The 15543-nt window shown below is 44.8% G+C and overlaps 1 protein-coding gene across 2 annotated transcripts in view; it reads left to right on the forward strand.

Annotated features, from left to right (window-relative positions):
- The first annotated feature begins 10762 nt into the window (after positions 1-10762).
- LRP12 (LDL receptor related protein 12) overlaps positions 10763-15543 on the forward strand; it is a 103048-nt gene continuing 98267 nt past the window's right edge. For both annotated transcript variants that reach the window (XM_077809886.1, XM_077809887.1), the window contains exon 1: positions 10763-11167. In XM_077809886.1, the coding sequence (XP_077666012.1) occupies positions 10939-11167 (229 nt within the window). In that variant the 5' untranslated portion in view covers positions 10763-10938. The remainder of the gene's footprint in view (positions 11168-15543) is intronic.

Here is a 15543-nt window from a genome sequence, read left to right on the forward strand (position 1 = left end):
TTTTATTACCTTCCAAAGAAGGAAGCAGCTTGATCAGGACAGAGGGTTGATCTTGCATTTTTTGTGTACACTTCCAATCAAAGGATCCAGTCCAGGTTATGGCCCACTATGTGTATGGGTCTGAGTTGACCTGTGAGAAATCTAAGGTGAAGAATTAGGATAAAAAGGTTTGGTTTATCCTGTCAGAGTCATTCCCAAAGCAACAAGTCTTGTGAACTTCATCCCTTGTCATACAGAATCTGTATTGGCTTCTCTGGAAAGGTTTATATGTCTGGGAGAATTATGGATTAGCAAAATGGCCAGGTTAGTTTTGCCTCTGGACTCATGGATCCGGTGAGACTGGATAATGTTAATAGAATAGCTTCTCTGCCTCCAGATTTGTCCTTCCTGGTTGTGAATCTGTTGTAAATAAAGCGGGTACATTGGGAAGATGAAGTGAGAGCACTTGTTCTGCACTGTTAGACAGTTCTGGTTCTGTGTCAGTTTTTGTTTCTCATTAGAGACAAGATTGTGGATGATGATGAATGGTTTATCCACAGAAGATAATCTATTCCTAAATCTTTGGCCTGGAGATTTGTGAACGAACCCTTAAAAAACTGAACTGAATGAAAGACAATGCAGCGTTTTCCTGAATTTCTAACACAGTGATTCTCAAACTCTTGTACTGGTGACCCCTTTCACATAGCAAGCCTCTGAGTGTGACCCCCTCTTATTGATTAAAAACACTTTTTAATATATTTAACGCCATTATAAATGCTGGAGGCAAAGCGGGGTTTGGGGTGCAGACTGACAGTTCGCAACCCCCTATGTAAGAACCTCGTGATCCTCTGAGGGGTCCCAACCCCCAGTTTGAGAACCCCTGTTCTAACAGATCAAAACAATAGGTCTGAGAAGAGTGATCTGCTCCCTATCCAGCAGTCCCTGACACCCCCAACAATGTAATTATGCAGTCTTAGTAGAAAATCTTCAGCTCATTGAGAATTAAAGGATGACATATAATGAGTCTCATGATCATTGCCATTTCAGATCGCATGTATCCCCACTTGGAAAAATTCTCTTGGATATTGGAAGCTTTTCCTTCAAGGTTCCATCATTTCTTACTAATCTGATTATTTTATCCTTCCCTCCTCCTTGCCATCAGCAGTAGTTTGGTTTCCAAGGTACATTAGAGGCAGCTTTTTTTATTTTCAATAAATATATTTGACGTTCATCCATCTTCAATTTTTGCAAGAAAAAAAACAGGGGTGGGGTGTACAGAAAATAAAAAAAATCACCAATTTGGGGAACATTTTTCAAATAAAAACCAGAAATTTGATACAACAGTATGTTCAGGGAGCACTGGACCAGATCCTCAGCTGACATACAGTAGTACAGCTTCATTTACTTCAGTGGAACTTTGCAGTTTTCCACAATCTAAAAATCTGACCAATAGCTTTAAATGCTAGCCACAACGGTTATTTTAAAGTTAGATTGCTATCTGAATGTCTTTGTTCTTTTTTCACTTAGACACCAAAAGATTTCTGTGTACCTTAACAGAAATAGATTTAAAATACAATTTACAATATATAGTCAACATAACAGAATAGGAATAAATTCTGGAAGGGCAAAACAAAATAAAATATAGTGGAAAATATAATGCAAAACCACACAGCACAGAGGGGAAACAAAAAGGTCATGAGCCTAGCCCTAAAGGCAGCCACTGATGTACTTTTGACTATATAGAGAGGAAGAGAAGGAAAGGCTCTATCTCTCAAAACTGTATCTTGGAAAGGTCACTCATTCCAACCCACTGATTTCAGTTGCCATAATGGGAAACAGAGCATCAGAGAGTCCCCTTCAGGTATGCAGCTTCTATATTCCTTACAGAGAATATTTTCAAAACCACAAATGAGAAAGTCAATGGGAAGTAGGTGCCTAGCTGCCCTTTGTACCTCTCAGAATTTCCCCTTACAGTTCTAACTACTAGTAAAAAAACATTGTAGCACATTCTCTAAAGAACAGGCAGTCAGTGCAGGTCAAACAGTACACGAGTTATAAATTTAATCTTATAACTCTCATAGCTTTTCTTGTATTTAATTAAGAGGTGATGAAATGCTAATAAAAGCAATGATTTATGTTACTTTGATTATTAAACTTGCAAAGTGTCTTTCTTTGCTCCAAGACATCCCTCTTGTCACAATGTACACTTAGAATATTAAACTATTAACCTAGTGACATTTTATTTCCCTATGATACTGTGCATGATGTACTTTAATATATAAGCCTGCATCTTTTGAATATGTACATATTACTGAAATGCCATTTACTCTATATCTTCTGTACAACATAATAAATTTGATTTTGCAGACAGAAATAAGTTGTTACATAATATGCAGCAAATAAAGTTAGCTTTATTAAAAGAAAGTGGTGTTTCATAAACTAATTCAGATCTTTGTTTCTCTTAAAGTCCCAGTTGCTGAAACCAAAAGATTGCATGTGGATCTTGACTTTCATTTTTTAAAAAAAGGAAGTTTCTAGTCCTCATGGTTGTGGAGAAAAGATTGAAAATATGATGTAAGCCTAACTTAAAAGTTCAGAAACCAAAAGGCAAATCCCCCCCCGCCAAATAATGTTTGTTTGTTTTTAAATCTCATGGTTTTTAAGCCAATCTCATGATTTTCAAGATGTGACACATGTTGGCAGTAGTAGGATTAGATTCTCTGGATAAGAATTGAAATAGAGGGTGCTAAATTAGGTATACCATCTTTATGGACATATCCTCTCTTTTGGGCTAATACTGGGGCTTCTCCTCTCTTCTGATCATGTGGCAGACCTGTTTCAGTCATTATTCCCCAAAGATCGATGGACATATTAAGAGCCAAATTATTACTTTACACCATGGTCCACATGGTTGGGGCAGAAGGGTGAGGAAGGGCTCATTACAACAACCTGATCCCTCCTGGGACTTCTGATTCATCCAGAGTTCCCATTGAAGTTGTGGGGGATCCCATACTGGAGCCACAAGTTCATTTCCCTTTACAAGGATGCACCATGTGATTCTTTCATTGCCAGTAAATGTCAGCATGAACCAGAAGCCATAATGTAGAGCTCCAACTTGTGCTAGATTTAGAAAAGAAGAATGTTAATATTTGTTAAGAATTTTAAAATTAGAATTTTAATTTTCTATTTTGTGTGTTATGGAAATACACTAACCTTTCAAAAGAAGATAGATGTTTCGAGCTGACTTTCAAAGGAAATGTAGTGCTATTCCATAGCCTCCTAAAAGTTCTCTCAGGTTGTTCTGTTTTGTTTGTTTTTTCCCTTTCCAAATGCTAAGGTTGGAGCTTGTGCATGCACAGTGTGAACTGAAATCCTGGAGTTGTGGCCAAAGTGTATGAATATTACTAACTGTGCTCAACAAGCCAGAGCCCCAAATGTGTAAATGTTAGCATGAAGCATGAAGATTTTTAGTTTTTCACTGACCCAGCCTATGGCTATCTTCAAAACTTAGGTTTCAGAGTAACAGCCGTGTTAGTCTGTATTCGCAAAAAGAAAAGGAGTACTTGTGGCACCTTAGAGATTAACCAATTTATTTGAGCATAAGCTTTCTGAGCTGTAGCTCACGAAAGCTTATGCTCAAATAAATTGGTTAGTCTCTAAGGTGCCACAAGTACTCCTTCAAAATTTAGTTACTTATGTAAAAGTAGAGTTTATACAGCTCTTTAATATTAGGGCCAGTTCACTAAGCCAGAGCTATTGCTACCCTAGTGACTGGAAAGAAGATGATATGAGAGAACTAATTATATTTTATTTTATATTATTTTAACAAGATGCTTCTGATTTAGCCTTATTGCTAAAAATCAAAGACGCTGCCAGTTTTAATATGCAGCTTGGAACAATAATAATTTCAATAACTATGCATGAGAAAAACAAAGCAGAACCTAAAAAACAAAAATCTGCGTACATATTTGGAGTATCCCTGAGAAAACCGATTTTACCTTTTTATAAGTACCTCCCTCAACTGTAGCTAGCCAGCTTTGGTTCAAAAAGACATTTACGTAAACTTCTGTTAACTTCCTAGTTTTTTGTAGTGAGCATAATTCTCTTCCAGTGCTTTCGTCTTTCCTTTTTCTCTTCTTTGCTATATGAATGTCCCTTTTCTCTCCCTTCTCCCCAGTTCCTTGTGTCTCCCTCACCCCTCTGTGTATGCCTATCCTACAGATGGAAAACCATTAATAGTGAATTCTTCATTTGATAGTTAGCCTGATTCATGGACAGAATAATCTGTGAACAGATTTATATTGTTTCTAATTTAATTGTTCAAAATTGCTTTAATACTTTATGCAACCCGTTTCAGCCTCTCAATAGTCTGTTTTGACTAGGTCTTAACCTATTCACTTTATTCATGGTGTGTGATTATTTATATCACATGATTGTTTCTGTTTCCTGATTGGATTGAAGCTTATTTTTAAAAATGGTATGGTGGTTTAGTGGCAGAAATTGTTTGTGTCTATTAGTGGGCAGATACTCCCCAGTCTCCAAAAGGCAAAAAGGTAATGGATGCTGGCTGCTAAAGAGCTGCCATAGATCTTTCTAATGACAAGACTAGCATGTGACTGTAGATTTTGTGGGTATCTAAAGAAACTCAGTACACAGGCCCAGCCCTCGTCTGCCCACTAGTCACTTTGCACTATACTACCAGTATAAAGTGGCCATAAAGCCAGTGTAGCCAGCTACAGAACCCAGTGCAGCAGGTATCTTCCAGTGCTCTAGAGCTGATGTAGTGATTCCTAGGCCACCCCTCTGTTGGTGGTATTATTTATTTAATTAATTTAAATTTCTGTAGTGCCTGGGAACACCAGTCATGGACCAGAACCCCATTGTGCTGCTTGCTGCACAAACACAGAACAAAGAGACAATTCCTGTCCCAAAGAATGTATATTCTAAGTAAGAAGCATGACTTCTTGGCAAATAATGCAAATAAGAATTGCCTTCAGACTGGTCAAATTTACACTCAGGGAACTCCCCAGGATCATGTGAGAGCAAAAGGTGTCTTAAATTGCCTTTGTGCACACACCCTGAATTGTGCTGTGTGATCCTTAGTTGCAGCTGAGTCTCTGGGCAGTAGATTCTTCAGGTATACAAGCAAAGTGCACAGTGCTAAAAGCTGAACTAAGTCAGGTTTTCCCTTCATATAACAGATCTTCTCTTGAGAGTATTACTAGGTGCTTGGATCTCAGAGAATGTTGCCCTTGCAGCAACAGGTGAATGCCTTAATGAGACCCAGAAGCCTTTTCAACCTTTCCAGTGGGTGAAAATGTAATCACCAAGAAATTAGCTTGCAATGATTCATGGCAGCATATGTTACAGATACCTTGACTATCATAGATACTACAGAACCCACAGATGTAGCAGTCAGAATAGAATTCATGATGTGGCTCCAAATGTCATCCTCTATGCCTATTATACTAACAGTAATATTAAAGAAGTACTTAAAGACCCCATTTACATACATGTAAGAGGCAGTCCCCGCCTGGAAGAGCTTACAGTCTAAACAGACAATGCAGACGAAGGGTGGAGAGAGGAAATATCTCAATTTTACAGGTGGGGAACTGAGTTTAAACAGCTAAATCAATACTGTTTGCAGACCATCTTTCGGTTCACTTTGCTTGTATGTTGTATCTCTTTCCCCTACCCAGAGTCTGTCTTAGCTATTGCAACTGTAAGTTCTTTGGGGCAAGGACTGTCTATTACTCTGTGTTTGTACAGTGCTGAGCACAGTGGGGCTCCATTCTTGACTAGTCCCTAGGCACTACCATACTACTAATACTCAATTATAGGAGAGACTGATGATTGCATGAGCATTCTGCTAAATTCTCTCCAAAAGGAAATAGGAATACCAATACACACCCTAGCACAATACAAGCAGACCCTGCTGATGTCATTGCTATATATTTTAAACACAGTGGCCTTGGTCCAGGCATTTCTGGCAGCAACTTCTATTGCCTTTCATCATTCTGTGGTGCAGTTACTGAGTGTGCTCTAGAACTAGAGTAGACGTTGCCTCAGAGGAAACTCAGGTGCTGAATAAAGAGTTTGCTTATTAACCTCCTTTTCCCAATTGCTGTGCAAACAACTGTTTTCTTGTAAACACACCTCATTTGTGTAATAGATGAAAGGTGATATTCTTGGTTTCATGCTCATTGTTTGTGTTGTGTTAAAAACTAATGGAATGTTATGTTTGAAGTTCTGATTTTCTATTGCTTATTTATTTATTTTAAAATATATAAAATGAGTTTAATTATACAAACTTGGGGCACAAGCACAAAATTAAAAATATTAGTGTTCCACAGACTTGGGATCTGTTGAACTTACAGGCAAAATGAACTCCAGCACACAGGGCATTTAAATAGCTTTAGGACTGTTAGCATTAATATCTCTCATAATCTCTACTGCCACAATGGGAAGGGATCTATTTCTTCAGTTCGCTGGGATCCAGATCATACAGGACTTTAGCATTCATAGTTAACACCTTAAGTTGCACACACTCTTATTCTTTATTTGTATTATGGTAGTGTCTAGAGGGCCCAAAATCATTGCGCAAGGCACTGCACAAACATACAATAAGCATCAGTCCCCATGCTGAAGAGTTTATAATCTATATGGACAAGACAAAGAGAAGGGAAAGGGGAGATGGAAGAGAGAGAGACAGAAAGAGATAAGGGGGATAGGGATGGAATGAAAGGAATAAAAGGGAGTTATAGACGGAAGGAGGGGAATATAAAGGATAGGTGAAGTAAGCCTGAAGTGTAATGAAGTGATTGTAATGGAAGGGGCAAGCAAAGGTGGAACCAACAGCCAATCAGAGAAGGGAAAGAATATCTAGAGTAAAAACCCAAGTTAAAAAATAGTGTGATGACATCATCAGTGTCCAAAGTTTCCTGTTGAAACTGCTTCTGTAGCAGCACCCACCAGGTTGAATTGTGGGTGGAGGAATGCTTACCTATAATGACAATCTGGGTTTGGTCTGAGAAGAAGCATCTGAGCCATTTCAGGATATTTATGTTTTCCTGTTTTAATGCACAGTAGTAGTATGGTGTCAATTACTGCTCCAGCATGAAGTTATTCAATTTGTTCATCATAAGATCCGGTAATGGTTTGCCAGATATGGCTGTGTTTAGCTCAGGAATCGGCAACCTTTGGCATGCGGCCCAGAAGGGAAATCCACTGGTGGGCCGGGACGGTTTGTTTATCTGCAGGTTTGGCCAATCACAGCTCCCACTGGCCGTGGTTTGCTGTTACAGGCCAATGGGGGCTGCGGGAAGTGATGGCCAGCACATCCCTCGGCCCATGCCATTCCCGCAGCTCCCGTTGGCTGGAATGGCGAACCGCGGCCACTGGGAGCTGCGATTGGCCGAACCTGTGGACGCTGCAGGTAAACAAATCGTCCTGGCCCACCAGCGGATTTCCCTGATGGGCCGTATGCCAAAGGGTTGCCGAGCCTTGGTTTACCTTAACTAAACTACTTTCTACACACAGTGCCATCTAGTGGCTAAACAGTATAATACAGTTTAGCATTCCATTACATCTCCCCCTTTAAGTTCTACTTTCCTACCATTTACCTCAGGGGTCTCAAACACGTGGCCTGTGAGCTGCTGCGGCCCGCCATAGCTCTCCTTACCCCCCGCTCTGCCCCCCTGACCGCCGCCTCTGCCCCCCCCCCGAGTGCACTGTGTCGTTGCTCCTCCGCCTACCTTCCAGTGCTTAGGACTTTCCATGAGGGAGCGGGGAGGAGCAGGAACACAGCACACTCAGGAGAGGAGATGGAGAAGAGGCGGGGCCGGGGCGGGGATTTGGGGAAGGGGTTGGAATAGGGGCAGGGAGGGGGTGGAGTTGGGGCTGGGACTTCGGGGAAGGGGTTGGAATGGGGGCGGGGAAGGGGTGGGAAGAGGCAGGGCAGGACCGGGGCCTCATGGAAGGGGTGGAGATATGTGTCATAGGTACTGGAAATAAGGGTGCTGGGGGTGCTGCCGCACCTCCTGATATCCATTATATACAGGGTTTACAGTTTGGTTCAATGACTCTCAGCACCCCCACTATACAATTTTTTCCAGCATCTGTGTATCTGGTGTGTATAAGGAGCCACGTGGAAGAAGGGATGGAGGCAGTTATCTGACAGTCTGACAAATGCCATCATTATCTCATTATCTTGCATCTTAATTCCCCTAACATGCTCTTCTCTGGTCTTTACAAATCCAGTCTTGCCCAGCTCACATGCAGCTCATCCAGGGAAGAACCAGATTTACGCAAAACCTTGATGGAAGTAATCTGTCATTTTAAATCTGATGCAGTAGCACATGAGGGGCCAGTAGAGGCATTCAAAGAAGAAAGTGACCAAATTGGATCAACAGGCCCAGGAGATGATTTAGAGGCTCAAAATCTTTCTTTTAAAGAATTGTTTTATTTTTTACTATTTATATTACCATAGCACCTAGGAGCCCCACCTAAGGACCAGGACCCCATTGTGCTAGGTGCTGCATAAACAGAACAAAAGACAGTCTCTGCCGCAAAGACAAAACACAACAGATAGAGAGCTTGATGGGAAAGTACAGTGAGACAATACTGGTTAGCTTGATAGGTATGGTCTCAGCACCCTATGTACTATGGACCTAATTGTTAAGTTTTTTTGTAGGCATCATGGAAAAATAGTTTTAAGGAGAGTTTTGCAGGAGGATAATGTGTTAGTTTTGTTGAGTTCCTCCCAAGCGTGAATGGAGGGTGCTTGCTTAAAAATTTAACAAGTGGGTAATGGAGGCTGGCATCATGGAGTGATTAGAGGTGCAAGTCAACAGCTTGATAGTGAATGAAAGATGACAGATAGGGGATGGTAGGGTGTGAAGGACCTTGAAAGTAAAGACAAGTAGCTTGTATTTGCTGTGACAGAGAAGGGGGACAGATGCAAAGAGAGGGGTGACATGGTGAACGCAACAGGTTAGGAAAATGATCTTTGCAGCAGCATTCTGGAATATGAGTTGGATAAGATTGCATTTGTCAAAGCCAGAGAGAAAGTTGTGGCAATAATTGAGACACAAGAGGCTGGATGAGAGTTTTTTCTATGTCGGTAGATAGGAAAGGCTGTATCTTAGAAATGTTGAGATGATGCCATATCACTGAGAGGTCTACCAATGGCTATTAGCCAAGATGGTAAGGGATGCAACCCCACTCTCTGAATGTCCACCTCTGTTTGCCAGAAGCTGGGAGTGGACAACAGGGGATGGATCACTTGATTGCCTATTCTGGTAATTCCTTCTGAAGCATCTAGCATTGGCCACTGTTGGAATACAGGATACTGGGCCAGATGGACCTTTGGTCTGACCTACTATGGCTGTTCTTATGTTATATTCTGCAGAAAGAATCTGTAAAATTTCGATGTATCCCGGATACGTGCACTTAAAAAGGGGTTTGTTTTGAAGATGATGCCCTTATTTGTAGGGTTGAGTGACAAGCACGATCGTGGCATTGTCTACAGTAACTGAGATAGGCGGTAGCAGATAGGGCACTGGACTCATAAATTTTGAATAACATCTTCCTGAATCTTGCTTTCCTGACCTTAAAAGAAATCTATTGAGATGAGCATTAAAAGTTAAAAATACACCCTTAGGTATTTTAAACACTTTGTTCTGTAAGATGGCCCTGGCTTTTCCTGTGTATGATCACCTAAGCCTAACATGTATATTGGCTGTGCATTTGCTGATGAAGGCCTGGTCTACACTAAGAAATTAGGTTAATATAACTACAGTAAAAGCTTTGCTACCTGGCATGTTGGAGGAGTGGGGGGTGCCAGTAAGTTAAAATTCTGGTTAACTAAGAGGGAGGAAGTTTGGGTGCAGGAGGGGTTCAGGGCTGGGGGTTGGGGCGCAGGAGCGGTGCGCTGTGCCGGATCCAGATGGCGCTCAGCTCGGTTGGCTCCCTGCAAGCGGTGACATGCCCCTGCTGCTCCTAGGCGGAGGCGTGGCCAGGTGTGCTGCCTCTGCCCGCAAGCACCGCCTCTGCAGCTCCTGTTGGCCATGGTTACCAGCCCATGGGAGCTGCAAAGCCAGCGCTCGGGGCGGGAGCAGTGTGCAGAGCCGCCTGGCGCATCTCCATGTAGGAGCAGCAGGCACATGTCGCTGCTATCAGGGAACCATGCGGAGCCAGGCAGGGAGCCTGCCAGCCCCACGCCAACTGGACTATACACCGGACTTTCAATGAAGATCTTTGAAATGCCAGTTTATGGCGCTTTCCAGTTGGCAAAGTGCCGGATAACACAACTTTTACTGTACATTGCTCAGGACTGTGAAAAAGCCACCCCGGGGATAGTTAGTTAGTGAAAAAGCCACCCCTACCCCAAATCCCCCTCACCCCCATTGTTGCCAGCCCTAGGGTGACAGGATAGCTCTCCGGTTGGCCTAGCTCCTGCCTCTCAGGAGGCAGATTATCTACGCTGATGGGCGCACCCCTCTTTTTGGCGCAGGTAGTGCCCACCCTGAGGCGCCGCTGCAGCCGTTGAGGTGTAGACAGGCCCTAAGCCGCACGATGGCCGGTGTCCTCAAGTGCCGAGAGGCCGGAGCCACCCCCGCTCTCTCAGCCGGGCAGTGGTCACTCCTGCAGGAGGCTGTGGCCTGGGGCGGATGGGAACCTGCGGGCGGGGCCCGCGGCGAGCAAGGAGACACGGAGGCGGGGGCGGGCCGCGGCGCAGCCGCCTCGTCACACCCCGCCCCCTCCTCGGCCCGCAGCGGGGGGGTGGAGCTCGGGCTTCTGCTCCTCTCCCCTCCGCCGGCTCCCCGCTCCCCGCCCGGGGGCCCGTGGAGAGCAAATCCATGCGCTCGGCCATCCACTGCGCAGCTGCACTGGGCCCCGCCGGAGCGCGCGAGAAGGAGGCCGGGGCCGGCGGCGTCTCATGGATCCCCGAGCCGACGGATGAGGCGAGGGCCGCTAGCTCTCCCCGAGGCAGGCAGCTCCGCTGGGCTCCGGTCTGAGGGGGCGCCTGGCCCCTCCCGCGGCGGCGGCGGCGGCGGCGGCTCTAGCGCGGGGCTCGGCGGCTGCAGCTCCTCCCCCCGTGGCGGTGTTATGGCCCCTTGTTGGAGCACAAAAGGGTCCCCAGGCTGGCGGTCGGCGCAGCTCCTGTTCCTCGTCTTCTCCTGCTGCGGTAGGTACCCGCGTCTGAGGGGCCCGGGCCGCCCCCCTGGGCAGGGGGGTTGGCGGATGAAGGCTGCTTTGTCTCCTTTCTCCTCCGTGTGTGAGGGGCGGGCATCGCAGCCCTACTGCTGGGGAGAGGTTCCCCTAGTTCCCTACACCCGACCCGGTTTAATGACCCCGACCCTCTCTTCCCCCAAACCCCTTCCCCGGGCCTGATCTCGATTTAACCCCCTCCTCCAGGCCCTCTCTTCAGATGTCTTCTGCCTTATCTCCCTGTTGTTGTTCCAGTCCGTGGTGGTGGACTCTTCCCCAGGGGCTCCCCTAAACTCAGCCTGGGAGTTGGCCCAGATACCTCCTTCCCCCTACGCACGCATCGGCAAACTCCAGAGCCGTTGTGTGACTGTAAAAATCACTGAATTAATAAATCCCTGCAAAGTGCTCCAGCCTGGCCAGTTTGAGACAGATGAGGCCTGGTCATTGCTGGACGTGATCCCCTGACTATGTCAGATGATAAAATGATGATGCTAATATTATGTGATGAGTTCTTGACTCATCCTCACACAGGGAAAGGCCTTGAAGCAATTCCAGAACTCTGTGCTCTCGTTTTGGCTTTTTTGTTTTTGTTCAACCTGTGTAATGATACTGTGTTTATTATATTAACATAAACACCCATATTTCTTTCCTAAACCTCAGCCTTGTATAAAGAAATACTTATCATTTCTATCCCTTGCAGCATTTCTCCTCCTAAAGTATTTCAGAATGATTTACAGACAGTAGGCCAAATCCAGCAGTTGTTACTCAGATTTTACTGTGGAAAATTCCAGTTGGCTTCTTTGGGAGTTCTTCCTGAGGACAGAATTTCATTACTGGGTTCTGGTGGTGTTTGTTTTCATTAGGTCCCACAGTGTGTTAAGAGGTAAATGATGTCTTATGCTGTGAAGAGCTTACAAACTGCAGCTCTGATTTAGCAAGCTACTTAGGCACTTGTTAAACCTTAAGTATGTGCTTAAGTATATTGTTAAATTTGAGGCTTCCGGGTTTGTTGTGCTAATTAACGGAACAGGTGTAAGGCCCTGATCCTGCAAACACTTAGGGTATATCTACATTGCAACTTGGGAACAAGTCTTCCAGTTGTGTTGAAAGACTCATGCTAGCTTTTCTGGAGGTAGTGCATAGAAAATAGCAATGTGGATAACTCTGGCAGACACTCAGGCTAGCCACCTGAGCTCAGACCAAGCAGGTTGGGAGGGCTTGAGAGTTTGAGCTGCAATGTCCATTTTTAGCTTGCACGGGGGAGTGGAGCTAGTGCAAATGCTGTGTACCCAGGCTGGGAGGCACAACAGCTGCAGTGTAGACACAACCTTACGGATTCCTGCTCCCAAGATTTTTGCAGCAGTGTAGCTACACTAATGTAGTTACGTTGCTGACAGCACTGTAACCCCGCAAGGTAGTTGCAGTGCACTACTGCAAGTTGGAAATGAGTAAATTGAATGGGTGCAAGCCCCATTTTACATTAGAGCAGCACATCTATCCTGGAGGTCTGTGCTGATGTAGCTACTGCTATATTAACTGCAGTGGTGCACAAATCTATAGTTTGGACAAGCCCTTACATGTGTTTAAATTTACACATGTGAGTAATCCTATTGAAATCATACATGAGACTGTTTATCTGTGTAGAATGAGGCCTGATCTTGTATCACATTCTTCTGTAAAGACAAAGATAGGGGAAAGGAGTATAACTTTGTAAGTAAATTGGTCAAGGTTTGGAGCATGTGCACCAATATGGCATCAGCACAAATGAAATAAAGCCACAACTGGCAGAAAACTGATCCGTAGTACAGCAGGAAGTGGTAGGGAAATCTTGGCCCAAGGCACTGGGCATGCTATAGAATGCGCTATGACAGGAGTAGCCAGCCTGAGAAGGAGCCAGAATTTACCAATGTACATTGCCCAAGACTCACAGTAATATATCAGCAGCCCACTATCAGCTCCCCCCACCCTGCTGCCAGTGCCACCCAGCCACCAGCAGCCCTGCCAATCAGCACCTCGCCTCCCCTCCCGATCAGCTGTTTAGTGGCATGCAAGAGGCGGGGTGGGGGGAGCGAGAAAGGGCAGTGGAGACTCAGGGGAGGGGGCAGGAAGGGTGGAGTGGGGGCAGGTCCTGTGGCAGAGCCAGGGGTTGAGCTGTGAGCACCCCCACCCCCCGGCGCATTGGAAAGTTGGCACCTGTAGCTCCAGCCCCGGAGTCGGTGCCTATACGAGGAGCTGCATAGTAACTTCTGAAGAGCCACAGGTTGGCCGCCCCTGTACTATGAGATCTTTAATTTCCATGCAAAGCAGACACGACTTCATTTTTTAGGAAACTGTGTGTATGCCCATCCATGCATTTTGCATGGCACTCAGCCACGATGAGTTAATTTTTTTAATTGCTCTGTGGTTTTTGACTGAACCAAACAAAAAGGAAATCATATTTATAATAGTGGTTCCTGATGTCATTTACAGTATTTGTACAGTATTATAAAACCATACCCGTACTTTGCAAGAAGATGTCTAACATGTCTGTATAGTTTCAAAAAACAGAAAACTTCCTTGATTACACCATGCAGCTTTAGTCAAGGTTTTGACAAGGTTTTTATCAAAGACCTACTAGTCAAAGGTAAGAGGACAACTGAGTCTGGGGGCTCCACAAATGATTTCCCTGGGCAATGCTTTGCTGAGCAGCTCAACCTCCTCTGTTATGTCTATTGCCAAGGAGAAAAAGGGTGCTGAGACTTCTACCTGGGTGCTGTCTCTAACTTTTCTTGAAGGACTCCTCCTTTTATATCAGTCATTGTCCAACAGGTGTCTGACTTATTTGCTGACCAGGAAAATAAATTGCTGTAGGAAAAAATATTTGTGTTGTGAGACTTGAGGTATTTTGTCCTGGACCAGGACCAGTCCAGGTTTCAGAGATATAAAAGAGTGATTTGATTTACAATAACCTTATTGTAAATCAGTTACTTGTTTTTCTTTTTTAGTTCATCTTGAAGAATTGCCATGAAAACATACCATTCCGGGTACAAATTTTACTTGTCCTACCAGTTTATAATGATGAGAGAGGGAGGAATAATAATTTACTCATCCATTTAAAAACAATTGCTTGACTCAGGCAAGTGGGTGAGAAGAACTTTGCTAGGTTAGTTTAGTTAATTTCCTAAAGAAATGATAATTCATGTAGGTTGATTTGAGAGCCAAAACACGTTCTCCCGACAAGATCATTTAGTGTAACAAATTGCTGTACACTAAATTCAGATTCTTCAGTTACTTTTTAGTAATATTTTTACAATTTACTCAACAAGCATATTTCGATAAACAGTCATTGTTTGTTGGAATTACTTTTAACACAACTATTAAAACCAGTATGTTAGAATGGTTTTGTATTCCTTGAAAATAAAATAATAAATTTAATAGTACAAACCCATAAATATACTTTAGTGTCTGTTATCACAGTGTCCCAGAATTTGTCTGAATAAAATCTTTCATCGTGTTTTGTGCAAGGGGGCATAAAGCTAACTTGCTCTTCAAAATTGTGCTTAGGTGCCCTTTGGGACCAGGGCCAGGTTAGGTATACTTACAATAGACCCATGTCTGTGGCTCCAATTGCAGTGTCATACTATGAAACCTAAATCCTAGCTTTTATTTAAAAAGTTTGTAGACTGCATGGTTGCAAAATGCTCAAAAATGTGACCTGTATGTAACTGATGCAGTGATGTCTGCAGTCTCAGAGAACCTCCAGTAAATGGAAGAGCAGCAGCCACTAGCGCAACATTCTCATATGCGGCCACCGTGGCCGCATGCAGCCACCAGGGGCTTTTCATGTGGCCATGACCGCCTCTTGGGTGGTGATGGGGGGAGGCAAAGCATCGGCCCTTTGCACTCCTCCTTGTTGCTCCTGGATGCGCTGCTTTGCACTGCCTCTGGAGAGAGGCGGGGAGCAACACTGCAGGAGCAAGGTGAGTTCTTGACCCATGTTGGGGGGGAGGGGGGTGGGTGGCAGGCTCCAACGGCAGGACTTCAGGAGCCTGGCTGTGCGGCCCTGGGCTCCAACCACGGGGCAGCGGGTACTGACCCCCCTGGCTCTGGCCACACAGCCCTGGCCTCCAACTGCAGGGCTTCAGCTTTTGGCCCCTGGTTCCAGCTGTGGGGCAGCAGGTGCTGGCCCCTAGTTTCAGTCCCAGGCTCTGGCTACAGGCACTGACCCCAGTCCCAGCTGCAAGGCGGTGGGCTCCAAGCACAGGGCTTTGGGTGCCAAACCCTGGCTCTGGCCGCGGGGCAGCAGGTGCTGACTGCCGGCTCCAGTCGTGGAGCTTCAGTCGGCTTTTGGCTCCCAGTTCCGGCCGTGTGGTG

Source organism: Eretmochelys imbricata, chromosome 2, assembly GCF_965152235.1.
Source record: "Eretmochelys imbricata isolate rEreImb1 chromosome 2, rEreImb1.hap1, whole genome shotgun sequence".
Taxonomy (NCBI): domain Eukaryota; kingdom Metazoa; phylum Chordata; order Testudines; family Cheloniidae; genus Eretmochelys; species Eretmochelys imbricata.